Source organism: Zychaea mexicana, assembly GCF_025766255.1.
Source record: "Zychaea mexicana strain RSA 1403 chromosome Unknown BDB00scaffold_17, whole genome shotgun sequence".
Taxonomy (NCBI): Eukaryota; Fungi; Mucoromycota; class Mucoromycetes; order Mucorales; family Lichtheimiaceae; genus Zychaea; species Zychaea mexicana.
Window position 1 is genome coordinate 399,411 of NW_026516680.1, and position 17,061 is coordinate 416,471.

The 17,061-nt window shown below is 43.2% G+C and overlaps 7 protein-coding genes across 7 annotated transcripts; 3 read left to right on the top strand and 4 right to left on the bottom strand.

Annotated features, from left to right (window-relative positions):
• Nucleotides 1-366: 366 nt before the first annotated feature.
• BDB00DRAFT_869927 (cold-shock' DNA-binding domain-containing protein) lies at nucleotides 367-1,449 on the bottom strand (the record flags this gene model as incomplete). The annotated part of the gene is made up of 5 exons (XM_053126652.1): nucleotides 367-748; nucleotides 849-958; nucleotides 1,074-1,082; nucleotides 1,182-1,240; nucleotides 1,344-1,449. 5 exons carry the CDS (start codon nucleotides 1,447-1,449, stop codon nucleotides 367-369), a joined length of 666 nt encoding a protein of 221 aa, XP_052982284.1.
• Nucleotides 1,450-2,340: 891 nt separating this feature from the next.
• On the bottom strand, nucleotides 2,341-2,926 carry BDB00DRAFT_759251 (RGS domain-containing protein; the record flags this gene model as incomplete). Its single annotated transcript, XM_053119108.1, has 2 exons — nucleotides 2,341-2,631; nucleotides 2,708-2,926. The coding sequence occupies 2 exons, from the start codon at nucleotides 2,924-2,926 to the stop codon at nucleotides 2,341-2,343; spliced, it is 510 nt and encodes a 169-aa protein (XP_052982285.1).
• Nucleotides 2,927-3,856: 930 nt separating this feature from the next.
• On the bottom strand, nucleotides 3,857-4,808 carry BDB00DRAFT_811421 (uncharacterized protein). The gene is made up of 3 exons (XM_053122623.1): nucleotides 4,598-4,808; nucleotides 4,393-4,515; nucleotides 3,857-4,312 (listed from the first exon to the last, which is right to left on the bottom strand). Exons 1-3 carry the CDS (start codon nucleotides 4,758-4,760, stop codon nucleotides 3,942-3,944), a joined length of 657 nt encoding a protein of 218 aa, XP_052982286.1. The 5' UTR covers nucleotides 4,761-4,808; the 3' UTR covers nucleotides 3,857-3,941.
• Nucleotides 4,809-6,462: 1,654 nt separating this feature from the next.
• Nucleotides 6,463-9,011, top strand: BDB00DRAFT_181219 (uncharacterized protein). The gene is made up of 7 exons (XM_053116372.1): nucleotides 6,463-6,658; nucleotides 6,768-6,881; nucleotides 6,958-7,054; nucleotides 7,161-7,270; nucleotides 7,408-8,489; nucleotides 8,592-8,708; nucleotides 8,782-9,011. Exons 1-7 carry the CDS (start codon nucleotides 6,638-6,640, stop codon nucleotides 8,888-8,890), a joined length of 1,650 nt encoding a protein of 549 aa, XP_052982287.1. The 5' UTR covers nucleotides 6,463-6,637; the 3' UTR covers nucleotides 8,891-9,011.
• Nucleotides 9,012-9,211: 200 nt separating this feature from the next.
• On the top strand, nucleotides 9,212-9,655 carry BDB00DRAFT_181213 (uncharacterized protein). Its single transcript, XM_053116371.1, has one exon. The coding sequence runs from the start codon at nucleotides 9,335-9,337 to the stop codon at nucleotides 9,560-9,562; it is 228 nt and encodes a 75-aa protein (XP_052982288.1). The 5' UTR covers nucleotides 9,212-9,334; the 3' UTR covers nucleotides 9,563-9,655.
• A 1,059-nt stretch (nucleotides 9,656-10,714) lies between these two features.
• Nucleotides 10,715-11,579, top strand: BDB00DRAFT_927077 (uncharacterized protein). The gene is made up of 2 exons (XM_053128862.1): nucleotides 10,715-11,056; nucleotides 11,138-11,579. The coding sequence occupies exons 1-2, from the start codon at nucleotides 11,002-11,004 to the stop codon at nucleotides 11,299-11,301; spliced, it is 219 nt and encodes a 72-aa protein (XP_052982289.1). The 5' UTR covers nucleotides 10,715-11,001; the 3' UTR covers nucleotides 11,302-11,579.
• Nucleotides 11,580-13,755, bottom strand: BDB00DRAFT_811437 (citrate transporter-domain-containing protein). Its single transcript, XM_053122624.1, has 2 exons — nucleotides 13,397-13,755; nucleotides 11,580-13,306 (listed from the first exon to the last, which is right to left on the bottom strand). The coding sequence occupies exons 1-2, from the start codon at nucleotides 13,670-13,672 to the stop codon at nucleotides 11,870-11,872; spliced, it is 1,713 nt and encodes a 570-aa protein (XP_052982290.1). The 5' UTR covers nucleotides 13,673-13,755; the 3' UTR covers nucleotides 11,580-11,869.
• Nucleotides 13,756-17,061: the final 3,306 nt, after the last annotated feature.

A 17,061-nucleotide genomic window follows, 5' to 3' on the forward strand; every position in this document is an offset into this window, starting at 1 on the left:
GAAAAGACCGTCAATGCAAGTGTGTCCACTGGCGGCTTTCCATTTCTTCAGGTAACACCCCCTCTTTTATATGAATATGGTAAAGAGAGAAAGACCTGACAGTTTAAAGAATCTTTCTCTCCAGAAACGCAACGAGACAGTTCAGCCCTACTTTCCACCACCGCTACCCGTCGACATATACCGTACAGAACAAGATCTTTTCCCTGCTACTGCTACTACCACTCCTCCTCCTCCTCCTCCTCCTCCTCCTGCTAATCAGCAGGTATCTAGATAAAGGAAAGAGTTCTTTTTTTTTTGCGGTTTTATTGAGTCGCAGTTGTTGGTTGTTGTCTTTCCATATTAATAGTGGTCTATATCATATATGTGTTACATGGTGTTGCTGTTGTTGTTGTTGTTGGTATCAGCTCCCTCTGGATTAATATTAGTAGTGGTAGTATTAGCAGTAGCGTTGTTGTTGTTGTTGTTGGATGTGGAAGAAGAGGTGGTGGAAGACGACGGGAACTGGGGCGGATAGAACGACGGTGGAGGCATCATCTGAGGCGAGGACGTGTAAAACTGTGGTGGAGGGCCGCCGTATTGGGGAAACCCTTGTGGTACGTTCCCATATGGTATGGGCATATAACTGAACTGCGGCGGTGGAGGCGGTGGCTGCTGCTGGTGCTGGTGCTGGTGCTGGTGCTTATGCTGAGGGTGTTGTTGTTGTTGTTGGTGCTGCTGGTGATACTGCTGTTGCTGCATGTATCGGTCACTATTGACAGAAAACGTAAATAGAGAGAGAGAGAGGGAGAGAGAGAGATGGAGAAAGGAGAGGGCACTGCTCAGCGTGCGGGGTATAGGGGATCATTTACTTGTTTCGTATGAGGCTTGCATAAGGATCTCCACGCACTGGGACACCACCTAGTCCAGACACGTTTGCCGCTTGCATTCCTTTGGGACCTTGCACCAGATCATACTCAACCTATATACGTTATGTTGTGAGTATATGTGTGTGTGTGTGTGGGGGTGGGAGGGTTCCATGTGCGTCAATACACAAGACTGCTGGTGTGGTGGATGTATGCACACTGATTTCTTACCTCTTCACCCTATTTTGTCGACAACACGCACCCAGTGGCAAAGAAGAAAAGCATTAGTTGCATATATGAAAGGCATGAGTGCATAAAAACGGGGTTCTCTTTATATACCTCGCTCAGACTTTTAAAGCCGCCAGAATTATAGATGGCCGTGTGGTGAACGAAGACCTCTGCATAGGAAAAAACCGGATAGTTTTATTAGTTGAAGAAAGAAAGGGAATTTTTAGCAAAGAGGATATAACGCGTCAACAACACAGCAGAGGGGGGGTTTACCTTCGATGTTTGGCTGGCCCACCTGATCGTCAGGAATGATGAATCCGTACCCTTTTATTGAATTAAAGAACTTTACACGGCCAGTTTGTCGAGGCGGGGATTCCATGGTGAATGAAGAAGAAAAGGCGATGAGGGAGAGGAAGAAAAATATAAAGACCCAAAAAAAAAAAGTTTAAAAAAAAAAGTATAAAAAATAGCAGAAAGAGTGAGTGAAAGGGAGAAAGAGAGAGAAAAGAGGGAAGAAAGGAGAGCGAGCACTGTGTTGGCTGGTATTAGTAGTGCATGAAAATGTAGAGATGGTGTAAAACTACGCTAACGACAAGCGTGTGTGTGAGTGTGAGTGTGAGTGTGAGTATGATTGTGATTGTGTGTGATTGTGTGGATGAGGCTGGGGTTTCATCCCACAACCAAAACCAAGGTATGTTGCGTTGTCAAACCCACCCAATCGGTCCAAAAAGGCAACGGTCCTAAATTGCCCCCCAGCGGTGCTGTTCTTTACTTTCTCTTGCCAAAGAGGCCTTTGCTTGCTTTTATGCTGGTGCTTGTACTCTGGTTGTCGTTGTTGTTGTTCCCACCACTGGTTGTCACCGTGACAGCCTCCACCTCCACCCCCAGAATCGTCCGACAGAACTCGGCAATCATTGACTTGACCAGTTCGTGCCGCCGCCGCGACGACTGGCTAATGTTGGCCAGCACAGGCGCACTTGTGTAGATCATTGCGTGCTGCTTTTCGATATACGACAGCAGTTGTCGAACCGCATTGTGTCGCGTCGGCGTGTCATAGTGCGTTGTTAATTCACCTGCGTTTGTTTGTCGTCAATGACATCAGCATTAATCCAGTCAGTTGAGTCAGTTGGGTGGCCAGTAACCCAAGGCAGCAGTAAAAAGGAAATAAGGAGGCGTGGACATACTCGTCTTCCCCCAACAACAATGACAACCCTTCTCCCATAACCCTTAGAGAGAACCCTCCCTCCTCCTCATACGCTAAGCCAACATGCTACTTACCACAGTTCATAACCATTTTGGTAAACGTGTCTGTTTGACAGAAGCGCATAAAACTTGACTCGAGCAACGAATACACTGCCCGTTTCGCATTGTCGAATAACCCTTCCACCCGCTGATCTTCCAGTGCCGCCGTAGCCTGCCGCCGAACCTTGTCGTCCAGGTTGACCTCAAAGTGACTGTTGCGCGTTAGATACGTGTTGTGGATATGCTGTGCCGTGGCGAGTTGTTGGACGTGCGACACATACGTAAATGACGCGTATTGTTCGAGTTCGATAAAGAAGAACTTTTGACTCCATGTTAGTTCTAACAAAGACCCCATCTGCTCGTGTGGCGGCAAACAATCCCTGAAAGCTTATTACCAAATTCTCGCAACTGAATTCCTCCAGTAAATGATACAGGAAATAGCAGAGCGGTATTTTCGATTGCAGTAGCGCCTTTAGTCCTTCATTGCGGATCTCGCGCACGCAGATATCGTGTGGTGCCTGCTCGCCAAAGAACTTGTTGAGCTTCTTTGACGATTTGGTCGTCTTTATCTTGTATGACATGTGCACATCAAAGTTCGGAGGCAGCGCTGCCATAGCTTCAGCAGCTGCATCCGCTGCTGCTGCTACTGCTGCTGCTATTGCCGCCGCATCACTTTCTCGCTGTTGTTGTTGTTGTTGTTGTTTTTGCAGCGGCTGTTGCTGCTGGTAACCCGGGTTTTGGTGCAATTGCTGTCGTTCCATTTCAGACGAATCAGCCGATTGCCGAAATTCCTGGTTGAAATAGCCTCCACCTGTAGTGGTTGACTCGGACAAGAGGCTGGGTGTGAGTTGGCCATTGCTGTTGTTATTAGAGTCGTAGATATTGGCGAGACTGCTTCGTCGAGAGGACGGTCGACTACTGTTGTTGGCTGTTGCTGTTGCTCCGGGTTCCTGGACAATAGAAGAACGTCTGGATTTGGATATTGACTTTGGAGTGCGTGGTGCCAATAACGAGGCAGCTTCTTTGGCAGCAGCCGCATTTGCTGCAGATAGGTTGATATGGCTCGGACGTCGCTTCGTTGTCATTTGGAAAACGGGAAAATAAAAAAAAGGAGTTGTTTTCTTTTTGGCTGGCTTATGTGAGTAAGTGGAATGTGTGTGTGTGAGAGAAGGGTTCTTCTTTTCGAAAATGAGATCGATCGGAGACCAACCAGAATTACTTTTTGACGTTACACATGAGATCGGAGTGCAACGTTGGACACAGCCCGACTCCCTTATCAATGGCGGGATGGCGCGCTTATTCATCGCTGCAGCAACCAACAGCAGCAGTACATAGTCTGCTGTGTATTTAGAAAGCACGCTCTTTTAATATAATGTAAGCAGCCTCCTCTGTTAGCCCTTACTCTTTCTAAATAGAAAAGATCCACTCTGTTTACAAGACGAAAGGCCAACGTACAACAACCACCCCTTCGCACGGATCGCTTCTGGGGCTCATGAATGTCTCTTACTTCCCCTTCCCTCCCTCTTTAGATGATGCTCTCCTTCCTTCCTCTCTCTCTCTCTCTCTCTATTTCTGCAATGCAAAAGCCCCTTTTTGGAAAGACGAAAAGGTATACGTCAGAAAGAAAGTTCATTGTTTAGTGCAACGATCTGCTAGACCCTGTAAATAAGGATCGGCCTCCACAACTGCACGTTCCAATGCATAACGACGACTTGGGCCACGTCCACTGGTTTTCTTATTCTGCTTTTCCCATAGGACCATCTTGCTCTGCTGCTGTGAAGGCGTGACGTCTTTCAGATCGGCCAGCCACATGTTGTGCTCCTTTAACCGACCAAAGACCGACACCGTTTCTATCCCGAGCCATTTGTCGTTCTTCATATCGCCTGGTCGTCGGCGTTCGCGTTCAACCGTCTTGACGTCGTCATAGACCATCAGTCGTGTAACCAGGTTTCGCGTATACATATGGATGAAGCCTGCTGGCATGATGGCAGACACACCGGCTGAAGATACAAATCACACATTGCCAGAAGACGCGTCAGTTTTACACATTGGTTGAGCATAACCTTGGCTTTTACTTTACCCATAATCACAGAAAGTGCAGGCGCTTGGCCCGTACTTAGCAAACCAGGGACGGCGCATAAACCACACACTCCAAATAACGAGGCAACCATCTTGTATCGTTGCACACTATCTGCAAATGGCCCTATATTCTCCCACAATACTTTTAATTATATGTTTCATGCCCCTCCCCCACCCCTATGTCGCTTGCTCCTTCAAGACTCTACCAATATATACAAGCGTCTTGTTCAGTGTGACAGGTTGTGAAATATGCTTGTTGCTAGTGAATGCACCCGCTGCTTTTTTCGGAATGCGTGGTGCCGATGTAGTGTAGAGACGAAGATGGCATGATGCCCGCATGCCAAGTGTTGTGCCTCGAGGTAATAACATTATCAGTGTAATAAATAGATGTAAGACCTATGTTGTTGTTTTTTGACAACCCAGCCTGCCCGTTTGGATTTCAGTGACTGCGGCATTATTCAGAGTGTCCCACTTCTTTTTCCACTCATACACACATTGACACCAAACTTCTTGACTCACCCCTTTTGACAATAATGACAGGGCTCTATACCGCGTACTGACCAAGCACTGTAAAAGTGTTTGCGCTTAAAAAAGCGTTATTCGACGGGTGTTTCTTGAAATCTGGCCCGCATGGCTGCTGTCGAATTGTACCTTGTCGGCCGTGTTGAACAACACACATTTGGATCATTACCAAAGCTGTAGGCCCTTGATACGAAACACTACAGCGTCATTGGATGTTCTACCGCTTATTACCTATATGGAAATCACCAGGAGGTCAAAATTCCAAAGCTACCGCAATTCTCATTTCTTTTTCATCAGCGTCTCTGCCATCAGTACAGACCATTACAGTGCGCTATATTTGCTCTTTTGACCCTTTGCCTATTGCGTCTTGAGTGCACGGTGTTGAGCGCGCTAGATAATGATGGTGTATGCCAGAATAGCGGGCAGGTGCCTTGATCGCTTAAAACAACTTGATATTACGACGTAAGCTATTATTAGAGAAACAGTAAATAGGGGATGAGCGAGGACAGCTAGTAGGAGAGGTTTAGCATTAGTTCAAGTTGCAAACTAGTTGCTGATTTTGGTGTAGGTCGTATTTCACATTCCATACTACACTAAAACACCACCACAAGTGCTATATCATTCGACACACTCCTTCTGTTCTGTCGCTCAGACCGAGTATATTTTGGAATCATTGACGTCGATTCTGCTTTTAAACGGTTGAAACTCGCGAACTTGGGGTGGTAAGGTGTATTGCGCGAACAATATCAACTTGCCAAGATCGATCGACTGAAGAATTAAACATTTTCTGTTTATCGACACGTATCAAAAGGTGCCCTAGAAGAGTATTTACCCATTCAGTCATCATACTCTAGCTGGCCATATATTACGTTTGTTTATCTTTTTCTATATTTCCATCGCAGCATATATTTTACGGCCCATCAGATTCATGACCAAAGCGTTGCACTTGCCTTCAGTACCTACCAAATAGTACTGAGGCTGTAGTTCTTGCTTCCAAATATTGCATGCGCATGTCCGCGACTCAGCAGGAGTGTATTTGCGCCGCGTCTATACTTTGAGCGCTACCTAATTGCACTTTACTGTAGTATCGACAGCTGCAAATGTGTATGCCGCAATATACTCATCCAAAAAAACTACATTGTCCGTTCCCTGCCGTCGTGCACATAACTTTTCTTCTGAAGTCATATTGCTATTGGAGTTATTGTATGCCAGTTCTTGCTATTATTCATTCGTACATGTATCATATTACATTGCCGTCATGAAAATACCGCCTATGTATATGTAACCTGCTTTCTTGCTGCAATTCTGCTAAATGAACGCTTCTACTAAACTACTTGTTGGCTATAATAAACCGACCGTAAACTATTGTCTGTCATTCTAACATCATGCATTAAAGATACCCGCCGCCATAAGTAGTTCGTAGGCTCCAACAAGAACCAACTTGTTGTAAAAGTCTCGTCAAGAAATATAAAGGACCAACTATGTTGCAACATTCCTTTATAGCATAGCATAAGAAAACGAAGTAACAATGAATCTACTTAATCTAGAACAACAACGGATTCATTGTCTAAGAAAGGGGAACATCGATACTCCCCTCTTTTGTATGTATCTGCATTTTATGCAAGAGATACATAGGATTTGCGGATCAAAAACCTTCTTTCTCAACCTGAACACTTGCGCTCTTCGCAACTTTTCTTTCTTCCAAACAGCGAAGGCTTCTTGGAATGTCAAACGGAAATAATCAGGTAAACACAGAAAAAAGTACACATTTTAAGAAATGCAGGTATTTTAGAATTGTTAATAAGTGATTTGTTAAGCTTATTTTATATTAATCTATTATTTCCAAATGTTTAGAATCGATTAGACTTGCTTGATACTACAAAAAGGGTTCCAAACGGACTTACGCGGAGCCGGCCACGATCACACGGAGCAACAGGAATCCCTATTCACTTACCTGACGATCGATCGGTATATACATAATCACACCAAAAGAGCCGTACAATAACAACAATTTTAAACTTAATCGTTGTTACTTTTACAAAAGGGGCCTGAAATGTACACAAACAGAATACTTGGCCGCAATGGGGCTATCACAACCTATAAGCCCAGTAATATGAATAAGACGCACTCACAATCAAGAGGTAAGCGAAGAGACAAAGCAAAAAGTATCTATGGCAAAATGTGCTTTATGATATATATAATAATTGATACTATTCTTATATAACTATTCTTATATCTATTGAATAGTGTTTGGTAAGGCTCCAACCACAGCTCCACGAAGAAGAGGTTTCATGATACCCGCAAATCCAAATAGCAGTGACGTTATTACGATTGAAGATGAAAGGCCGAAACGACGTGTATGTTTTTATAACCTTAAATTGATAGGGCGAAAAGATGATTGGAATGAGAGAGAGAGAGAGAGAGAGAGATTGGAGAAAAAGGGTTAGTAGTGCTCACATGCTGAACTCTTCTTTTTTATTTTTGCGCAACATAGGTTACTGACAGTATGAATACGAAAGAACCGTCAAGACGAAGTGACGACGACAACAGTCATAAGAAGAATAAAAAACGGATATACCAAAACGAACAACAGCATAGGTCAACCGCTGAGAATAATGACTCGAGCTCAAGACGTAACAAATCAAGGGTTATTAAAGATGACGAGGACGAAGCAGTCGGAGCAGGATCGAAAAGTTGGTACAACAGACTCCATGAAAGACTTGGAACGATACCAACATTCAACCATGTTGGCGCTGTTACCTCTATGGATGACGAGGATAAAACCAAAGGAAAAGGGAAATATGATGCTTCTGCTGTTACAAAAGACGTATTTGACCTGAACTCCGTCGAGGAAACGACGGCTCGACGGAAAAGAACTCCGGGTGGTCAAGAAGGATCTCAACGACAGTATGGGAAGCAACGGGATCAAAAGGAACATAACGCAGTGCGAAAGTTGCGCTCGACCGCAGCGAAAGCTGGTGGAAGCAGTAGCCGAGGCATCCGTGTGGATGAAGGAGAAGACGAAGAAAAGGAGCAGAATGATGACGAAGAAGACATATGGGAAAACCAAGTTGCCAAGAAACAAGGAGATGAAGGAAGATCTCTCAAACGACGACGACTACGCGCCAGTAATAACAAAGACGATGATGACAAAGACGACTTTCACGATCCTGGATCTTCGAGTGAAGCAGCAGAGCCTGAATCGATACCCCAACTTATGATCCCAAAACGACGACGCGGAAAAGGAATTGTATTTCACAGTGATCCAGATGACATACCCGTCGATCCCGATAAGAGCAGCAACATTTTGAACAGCAACAAATCATCGACAAGCCGGTTCCGCACTGACCTTTTGCCTAATACGCGTCGATCCTCAACAGCAGCATTTGGTGGATTGACAGCGAGAGTGACGCGCAGTACTACTCGCAGTGCTACGCATGCTTTTCAAACAATGTCTAACAATGTGCGTGGGATACTGGGACAGCCTCAATATATCACCATTGATGACGATGATTCTGACGTGGAGATACAGCAACAAACATCACCTCGTCGCTCAGGACCTAGAGGACAGCAAGTGTGAGTATCAAGTACTTTATCTATGTATTTTTCCGCATCGTTTCCATTCTATCTTTCTGATTTTCTGTCTTTACTGAACCATATTTCTTTCCCTGTTGTCAGTTTGTTCCATTATCCATCGTCAGCACCGGGTAGCGTTACCGTCGTCAGAGAGGATGCAAACCGTCTTATGGATGGTCAGATGTTAAACGACAGTATCATTGATTTCTATGTCAAATGGTAAGGAGCGCTCATTACACATGTAAATGTAAAAGGCATTGATTTCTAAACACCTTTCTTCTTGACTGTATAGGCTCCTGACGAATTCGACAGAACTCCCCTCTGCCGACCAGTCTATCACGGAGAGAGTGCATGTATTTAATACATTTTTCTTTGCGCGTTTGAAGCAGTCGACAAAGTAAGTTAAAGAAGGGTTATTAGAAGAAAGTAGTGTTGGCTCGTATAAAGTGGATGTAATCTCTGCAGAGTAATAACAACTATTGGTTCTTTCTTTTGTTGTGTGTGCAGTGGTGATCCGTACGAGAGCGTAAAGAAATGGACAGCCAAGATCAATCTGTTTGAGAAAGATATCGTGTTTATACCAATTAATGAAAAGTAAGAAGATCTAATCAAGTCACTGTTTTATCATTTGGAATAAGGAGCCATGACTCATACTCTTTCTGATATTGCTAGCTCCCATTGGTACTTGCTTGTTGTTTGCGATGTAAAGAAGTGTATAATCGACGAGGTACGGTTTTAGTTTCACAATCTCATTGGCTATACAAGAATGATTGCTCACAACACACGTTAATATGTGATTTCTTTTTGCTTATTATAACAGACCGAGTGCATCGATTTGTCAAAAGATGGTGGTAAAGATGATAGCAACGATACGTACGTTTATAAGCAGTGTTTTGTGGTTGAAGGTTTTGCAAGCACATTTGTTGTTTACTAATCTTATGTTTTCTGATATACCAATAATGATACAGAGCCATCATTTATTCGTTAGATTCGATGGGCATCTCACGCCAAAGGAGTGCCAACCGGATTATCAAGTACCTGCAATCTGCTGCTCAGGATCGATTAGGAATTGATGCTAAGCAGTTCAAAAAACCAAAATATGTCAAGGCAAATGTAAGTAATTGAATTACGACAAAAGGGAGTCTCACGAGACCCTACAAAAAACGAAGTGGGGGTCGGTGACTAATTTATTACCTATACATCTAATATGTAGGTACCGACGCAGCCAAATTCATATGACTGTGGTATATTTGTGCTACACTTTATCGAGACATTCCTGCAGCAGCCCCAGGAAGTTATGGCTGTGTTGACTGTAAGTATACATACTTCACTCTAATGTTTCTTTTTTTGCTATTTGGCGGAACACAACAGGAAAAAAAGAGTACCCTGCTTACATGCATCTTGTAATACTAACGAACAACAACAAACAAAAATAATGTTTGTAGGAAAAGGAACCGGACGACAAAGTATGGATGCAGGCCAAGATTTCGGAAAAGCGAGAGTATATCTCTGATCTGATCACAGGATTGTGTCAGAGCAACAATCCAATGGAAGAAGATCAAGACCAGGATCAGGAACAAGAGCAAGATACTACTGCTGATGCTAGTGCTCTTGATACTGGCAGTAGCGAAGTTGGAGAAGACCACCACTTGGCAGTCGCAAGCACTGCTAACAGGACTACTATCACTTCATCGGCAGACGATCCTCCTAGTAGTAGCGACAACAATAGCAGAATGTCATCACCAAGTTAAGACTATCGCTATAACTATCATAGTAGTTACTTGTACATACACTATAATATCCCTCCCTGCCTCCCACTAAACCAACAACCTCAAATTGTAACATACCATATTACTTTGCACGCAAATCTTTATCCTGTATAGCATCCTTTCATTCTTTTTTTCTTCATAACTTGCACACACGCACGGATAAGTGATGGTGCCCAACTTTACTATCACTACCACTACTACTTTCTTCATTTTTCTCCATCCATAGTAATCATCTTTACTAAAAATACAATCATGTCATCACTTGAATCTGTACAATTTTTCTAAATTTGTCTAATTTTCATGGTGAGTTATTTTATAGCCATTTGATTGGATCAAGATCTGGTCTGGCTTCCTGTCTTTGGATACTTGAACGGAATAATACATGTTGCTATTGTTTATTCATTACATATGTGTAAATTATCCAAAAAGCCCTATAAGAGAGAAGACCGGTTGAACGTTTATGCTTCTGCCTATTTAAACAATTTGGCCTTGGCATGATAAAACAGCAGTGATGGTAGGATAAAGGAGAGCAGGGAGGAGCCCTTTCTGCTGCCAAGAATAAGTTTTTTTTTCTTTCTCGGCATCAAAAGCGGCTGATATCATGCAGACAGTAGCAATTCAAGACGTATATAAAAGAGAGCAAACTAAGTCCACAGAAAACTAGTTGCTCTTTCGCTCTTCTCTGTTTCATTCACATACACTCTCTATTACATCGTATCCAAACACTCAAAAGACCTATAACAATGAACCAACAATATTACGCACCACCGCCACCTCAACAAGCTTATCAAGGAGGAGGTACATACAAATCATAAAAGCTGGTCTCCTAAAACCAAAGCCAACATATCAGAGTTGATCATTGACCATGCTTGTTTATAGGTTATTATCAGCCGCAACCACCGCCACAGCAAGTGTATCAACAAGCTCCTCCAAACAAGGGTGGCGCTGCTAGTGGAGGTTGCTTGGGTTGTCTTGCCGGATGTCTCGCCTGCTGTGCTCTTGAAGAACTTTGCTGCTGTTGTGTTGAAGACATTTGCTGTTAGTTCCCAAAGGGAAAATTGACAAGCATGTCTTACTACATAGACCGCACATATCCCTATTACGATGTACCCACGCACCAGAAAATACCGGGATAGCTATCTCCAAATGAAACCCATTCAAACGGCCTATTTTTTTCCTACTTTCCCCTTCCCTTGTTGTATCATACACGTATACTCTTCTGCATTTAGCATTCTCCCAAATTTCCATAATCAAACATGCAAGCACAATCAATTCTACATGAAACATGAACAAATATACATTATACATTATACATTCTAGCGTAAATAAATAAACCAAAGTTCGCCAATAACCACTGCTCCAGCTCCTGTTGCAATGACTGGCATTAGTAACAAATTCCATTTCAGGAACTGGAAATAGCCCAACGTATAGATGCCCTTGGTTTTGAGTATATGTTCAAACCTATAAGAGACGAAAAGAAATAAGCAAAACACTCGGCTACTTCTTTTCAACTCGGCGAGGTAATACAAAATAAAGTGCTGGAAAAATGTGGAGCAAAGTAAAAGGGGAATGGGTAGACGAACAACGACGCAAAAGATATATAACGCACACTTACATGATACCTGCTAAACTGCCAACGAGCGTCAAACATGCACCTAGATTGCTCCCGACGACCAGACCTAAAACTGCTGCCTGCGTCACTATATCAGACATGCCCGCATGCTGTGCGAAATTGGGATGCTGCAAGATCCGCGTGAACAATATCGTCATAGGTAGATTGTTGAGCAGCTGGCACGCAAGCAAGGAAATCCCCATCACGCCAAACACTGTGGATACATAGTCATTGCGTGCCACACTGACCATGGCCGTAGCACAAATCCCGATCCACCCTACTTCTGACAAGCCTTCGACAAGAACAAACATGCTCAGCGCAAAGGGTAAAATCTTCCAAGGCATCCGTGCCAGTACGGATGTCATAGTTGGTAACCGTGACCGAAACTTCCAAAGGACATTCATAAACCGATTACGGATCGCCTTATTTGTTGTTATCGGTAATTCATCTTGGCTGGCGTCTGTACCTGCCGCTGTGGCAATGTCGTCATTGTGTTTGTTGTTTACATCATGTCTGCTGTTGCTACGCGATGCTGCTGTTCCTGTTGCTACTGCTGTGCTGCGCTGTCGTACGGGTGATTCGTCGGATGTGGCCATCTCAATCATTTCAATAGATGTCATTGCAGTAATATCCTGTTCGCTCGATACTGATGTAATATTATTATCCCGTAATTGCCGATGATTGGCTGCTGTCGTAGAAGCCGCGGTGGTGGTGGTAGTGGTGGTGGTAATATCGTCATCGTCGTCAGTTGTTTCCTCGTTGTTTTCCGTGGCAGATTTCGGTGATGACGGAATCGGTTCGGCTTTCTTTTTCCACTGTAGCGTCAAATCGTACCAGACATCCCGTAACAGCATAACAACCGCAAAGGGCAGGGTCACCATCCAGACCGATACGCCATGGACAAACGACGTTCCGATCAATGTACACAGACAGACGCCCAATAGTACCAATCCAAAGATTGCGCCTTTGGGATCTACTAATACAGCTTGTGGTTCTTCTTCAGGTGGATGGATCACACTGGGCAAGTATTTCTGACTATGGAACACAACGCGTAATGCCAGATATGCAATGCCCAGACAAATAAATGTTGGTAACAGCATCCATGCAGAGTAAGTGATGAAGCTCATGTTGAAAGCTTCGGCGATGACCACATTTGTTGGATTGCCAATATAAAGCGCCATGGACGCAATGTTGGCAGAGGTAAATTCGCTCATAAGAAAGGCTGTTGGTTGAATATCTGAGACCCGGGTAAAATAGGACAAGAAGGCCGTGCCTGTTAGCACCACGACGTCGTTGCTCGCAAGACCGCTGATCAGGCTCGTCATGATGAAGAACAAGGAGAATGCCATGTGGCCCCGATTGCCGGCGCGTTTCGATACCCAGAAGGCACAAAATTGGATCAAGCCGGTTAAATCAAGGGATATACATAGATAAGCCTATATAACCAGTAAGAGTCAATTTAATCCCACCATCTCCATGTGATAAGTGTAAAGTGAAGGGTCTTTGACAGGGCTGGGATCGCTTACCAACGAGTAAAACAATAGCATGATGGCATAGGGCTCTACACCAATGTTATGGCCCAACAGGCCGTCTCGTATGTTGATCCAATCGATGGTTTTACTTGCGAGAAGGATCAAGACACCCAAGGGCGGGGCAGTGGCAAGATTCAAGTACAGTCGCCAGCCGATCTTGGGCAGGGAAAATTCAAATGGGCGAATGACAAACACCAATGCAGCCAAAAAGATTGCCAAGGCCACCCACGAATAAGCATTCAATTCAACATTGTCGGTTTCAGTTTCCATATTGAAATTGTATAGTGCTCCTTGACATGGCTCTTCGGTTCACCTATTTCCTGTTATTTAAAGAAAAGGACGTTTCGGGTTCGGGTCTTCGGTAGAGAAATCTCGAATTTCTCTCTTTGCTTTAAACCTGAAACTGATCAGCCACTCAAATGCGCTGCATAACGCCACATGTTCCGGACTACATTGGCACAAAAGTAGCAGCCAATCTAGAAATACTACTGCATGTTACTTGAGCTTGTTCCTACTATGTACCCTCACTATGTGTCTTGCCAACATTAAGGGCACAAGGAGTTGATAAAGATTACGCATCAAGATTTCTTACTTTTCCCATTAGTCGTCATGTTTGCTTGTTTAGCGCAGGAAAGATGGCTCTTTTCTAAGTTTGTAAAAGACATACGCTTCGTTCTGCAGAAGGATGATGAGGCGATCCTATATGCCGTAAGAATATCAAGTCAATTATGAGAGTAGATGAAGTTGCAGGTCGTAAAATAGGACATCACGTTTACAGTATATGCCATAAAGATGATAGTGACAGGTGGAAATGATCAATGCTATCATCGTACCATATATAAAAATGTATGTGTGTAAGGACTAACCCCCAAAAAGCTCAAACGCTAATTGTATGTTTCGTGTTTCCATAACTCCTTCTATGTACATATTATATGTATTGGGCCTTCAACCTCCTTCCCAATGATTTTGTTTGGCTTTGCGCATTTGTGGCTGCTGGGCTATAACAAGTAGCTGATTGTTAACTATATGTAACATATTAGAAATTCGAAGGTGAACATATCCTGCAAGCACCTCCGACATATCAGAACAGTCAAACCAAGCACTTATGTACTCTCAAGGTCAGCAAGCCATCTTTTTTTATTTAAAAACGATATAATGAACGTTATCCGTTGTTCTATGAGTAGGTGCAATACCAACGTACAAAATAAAAAAACAAAACTGTAACATATTAGCAAGCAGGCTATTTAATGACTAGTATTTTGGCAGTCGTCTATATAAATTTTAATCGAGAGCGGCGTCGAACACTACAAGGCCATCTTCAGTAACATATCGTATGATAGTGCAGGCGCAAGGTTTTAAGCTGCTTACCATCAGCTAAGCGACGGGGCAATGCATCATTAACTCAATCCAACTGGCAGACGTTGAAGGAACGGGTAAAGGGACTGTATTGTAACTTATCACAGGATAAGATTAAAATTAAACTTGATGCATCAAGTCCAGTAAGAAAGCTTAGCTAAATGTGAGATACTTATAGGGATCTCGAAAAGCCGCTCGAGAGTAAGTTGGGAGCATAATCTTTGTTCCCGTTTATGACGATCTTTTTGAGACCTGTATCTGTCAGGCCTGTGTAAGCTAGGGAATGATAAGGGATAACCATTGGATGACTGCAGTAATTAAACGCGAGGCAATCCCAGTAAACACCTCAGACCGACAGATCAAGCCGAATTATTCGTTGAAGCATAGTCATACGCAAATTCGAGGCTTTTTGTAGCAAAAAAATTACAACGTCGAACAAGCCTTGGCCCCGGATTTACAACGTGAGCGCCCGTAGATCACCCAATTCGCTGATATTTTGTTCCAAAGATACCCTGTATTGCTCTTGCTCATAATATTTTGGTGAAGAAAGCGATTTATTTTTTGGATCATGATACACTTATCGGCGAAAAATATCGCTAAAAAGCTCGATTTGCGGATAAGTATTGTGAAATCGTGGGTGTGACTGGTCGCTTGCTGCTTCCCAATTATCTCGTCGTTGACATTGTCGTATAATCCCAAGTCGCTGTGGGTTTTTATGTACAATGTCGGTGTGTTATTGAGATCCCTGCCTGTTCGCATCCTCGCACGATCAACCGACGCATTCTTGGGCATGTGCGAAGTACTTGCTCCAATTTTTTCGAGTCCAGCATTTTTTAGCCGCAAGGTCAAGGACTTCTAACCCACATACGGAATCAACAGCGTGACATACTTTCAGCAATATCTTGAACGAAGTCGTGCAGGATGGTATGTGATCTTGGTTGAGGGGCAGCCGCAAGCCAAGATGTTTCAGTGTTTGTGCTGTACGCGTAGATCCAGCAAACAAGCATCATAATTGAGGATATTTCATAATGGTTAATGAACTTTCACGCTGCTCGTTTTCTTACGCAATTTTTCATGATTCTGTATCTTGATGAACTCTTTATTTATTATATAGTAAGACATAAGGTTTCGCATAAAGAGCCGCCTTTGAGATTGCTAAAAGGTCCACAATATGACTGCACACATAGGCAACTTTTTGGATGTCGTGCTCTTTGAACCTTTGACCATACTGGTGAGGATTCGGACACATTGATCCGCCGTATTCCGGTACACCGAGTAAGCGGGGGCGCTTCTTGAGACTCAAATATCTCAGTATTCTGGTCACAACCTTGTAGGGTAGCCTTTCCATAACATCAAAACCTTCTTCAGTTTTTGCTTTGGAAACATCGCAGCATTGCTGAAATAGACGTATATGTTCCAAGGCGACTACAATTGAGATCCCGGCCTTTATATCTCTACCGCTTGCACATGATTGCCTCGCATCACTAGCACAGCGATAGTTTATTGATAGTGATTGTGCCAGGGCTATGACCTCCATAGGGTCTTGGTGGGCAGTATTGGATTGCACCATTATGCTGCTGCTTCTGCTTCGAGGAAGTAGCATTCTGGGTACTGACTCACAATATCTGTAATGGCTGAAGGAGCTTACTTATTGATTTTAATGTACCTGCCGTTTCCAAACGAATTTTCACCAGATTCTAGCTTGGCTCGATAAAAGAGGTTTACATCATCTAATTGGGAGTTTCAAAGTGTTGAACGTTCCTAACGACTCTGTTACATTTTGTGTTATCGTCGACTGCCGAGTTTCATTTGCGCTTTGTCATTATTCAAAGTGCGAGAAACAAAACGAATGTTTGACAGGAACCGTTATAATGCAAATACAAGGTCACTTGTTATAGGACCTGGTGAATATGTAGCTTAAGAAACAATCCTATCATTTGTTTCTATTTTCCACGATAATAAGTGTATTCGTAACAAGAAAACCCATGGTACATGATGTAGAAATCACACTGTCATGTGTACTCCATATATGTAAAGGAATCCAGTTTCCTTGTGTGTATATTACATAGAGTAATGTTGAATCGCAACTCTGCAGTCCCATGGTTGAGCAAGATCGACACTTCATACAGTATTACACAATGACAATGTGACCGAGGGTACATTACCGGATAAAAGGATGTTTGTACCAAACCTTGCAACGATAAAGAGATACTTTATAAAAAAAAGAAACAGATAGTAAAAACACTCGATTCTGTCATAGCATCCAAAGTGGACGAAATGAGTCATATATGATGTCTATGGAA

Coding starts and splice junctions, on each gene's coding strand:
- BDB00DRAFT_811421 (XM_053122623.1), bottom strand. CDS start 4,760: ATGTTATTACCTCGAGGCACAACACTTGGCATGCGGGCATCATGCCAT. Junction 4,516..4,597: donor CAAGACGCTTGTATATATTG/GTAGAGTCTTGA, acceptor GGGAGAATATAG/GGCCATTTGCAGATAGTGTG. Junction 4,313..4,392: donor TGCACTTTCTGTGATTATGG/GTAAAGTAAAAG, acceptor TTGTATCTTCAG/CCGGTGTGTCTGCCATCATG.
- BDB00DRAFT_181219 (XM_053116372.1), top strand. CDS start 6,638: ATGTCAAACGGAAATAATCAG. Junction 6,882..6,957: donor ACTTACCTGACGATCGATCG/GTATATACATAA, acceptor CTTTTACAAAAG/GGGCCTGAAATGTACACAAA. Junction 7,271..7,407: donor ATGAAAGGCCGAAACGACGT/GTATGTTTTTAT, acceptor TGCGCAACATAG/GTTACTGACAGTATGAATAC.
- BDB00DRAFT_181213 (XM_053116371.1), top strand. CDS start 9,335: ATGGTGGTAAAGATGATAGCAACGATACGTACGTTTATAAGCAGTGTT.
- BDB00DRAFT_927077 (XM_053128862.1), top strand. CDS start 11,002: ATGAACCAACAATATTACGCACCACCGCCACCTCAACAAGCTTATCAA. Junction 11,057..11,137: donor ACAAGCTTATCAAGGAGGAG/GTACATACAAAT, acceptor GCTTGTTTATAG/GTTATTATCAGCCGCAACCA.
- BDB00DRAFT_811437 (XM_053122624.1), bottom strand. CDS start 13,672: ATGGAAACTGAAACCGACAATGTTGAATTGAATGCTTATTCGTGGGTG. Junction 13,307..13,396: donor TGCTATTGTTTTACTCGTTG/GTAAGCGATCCC, acceptor CTGGTTATATAG/GCTTATCTATGTATATCCCT.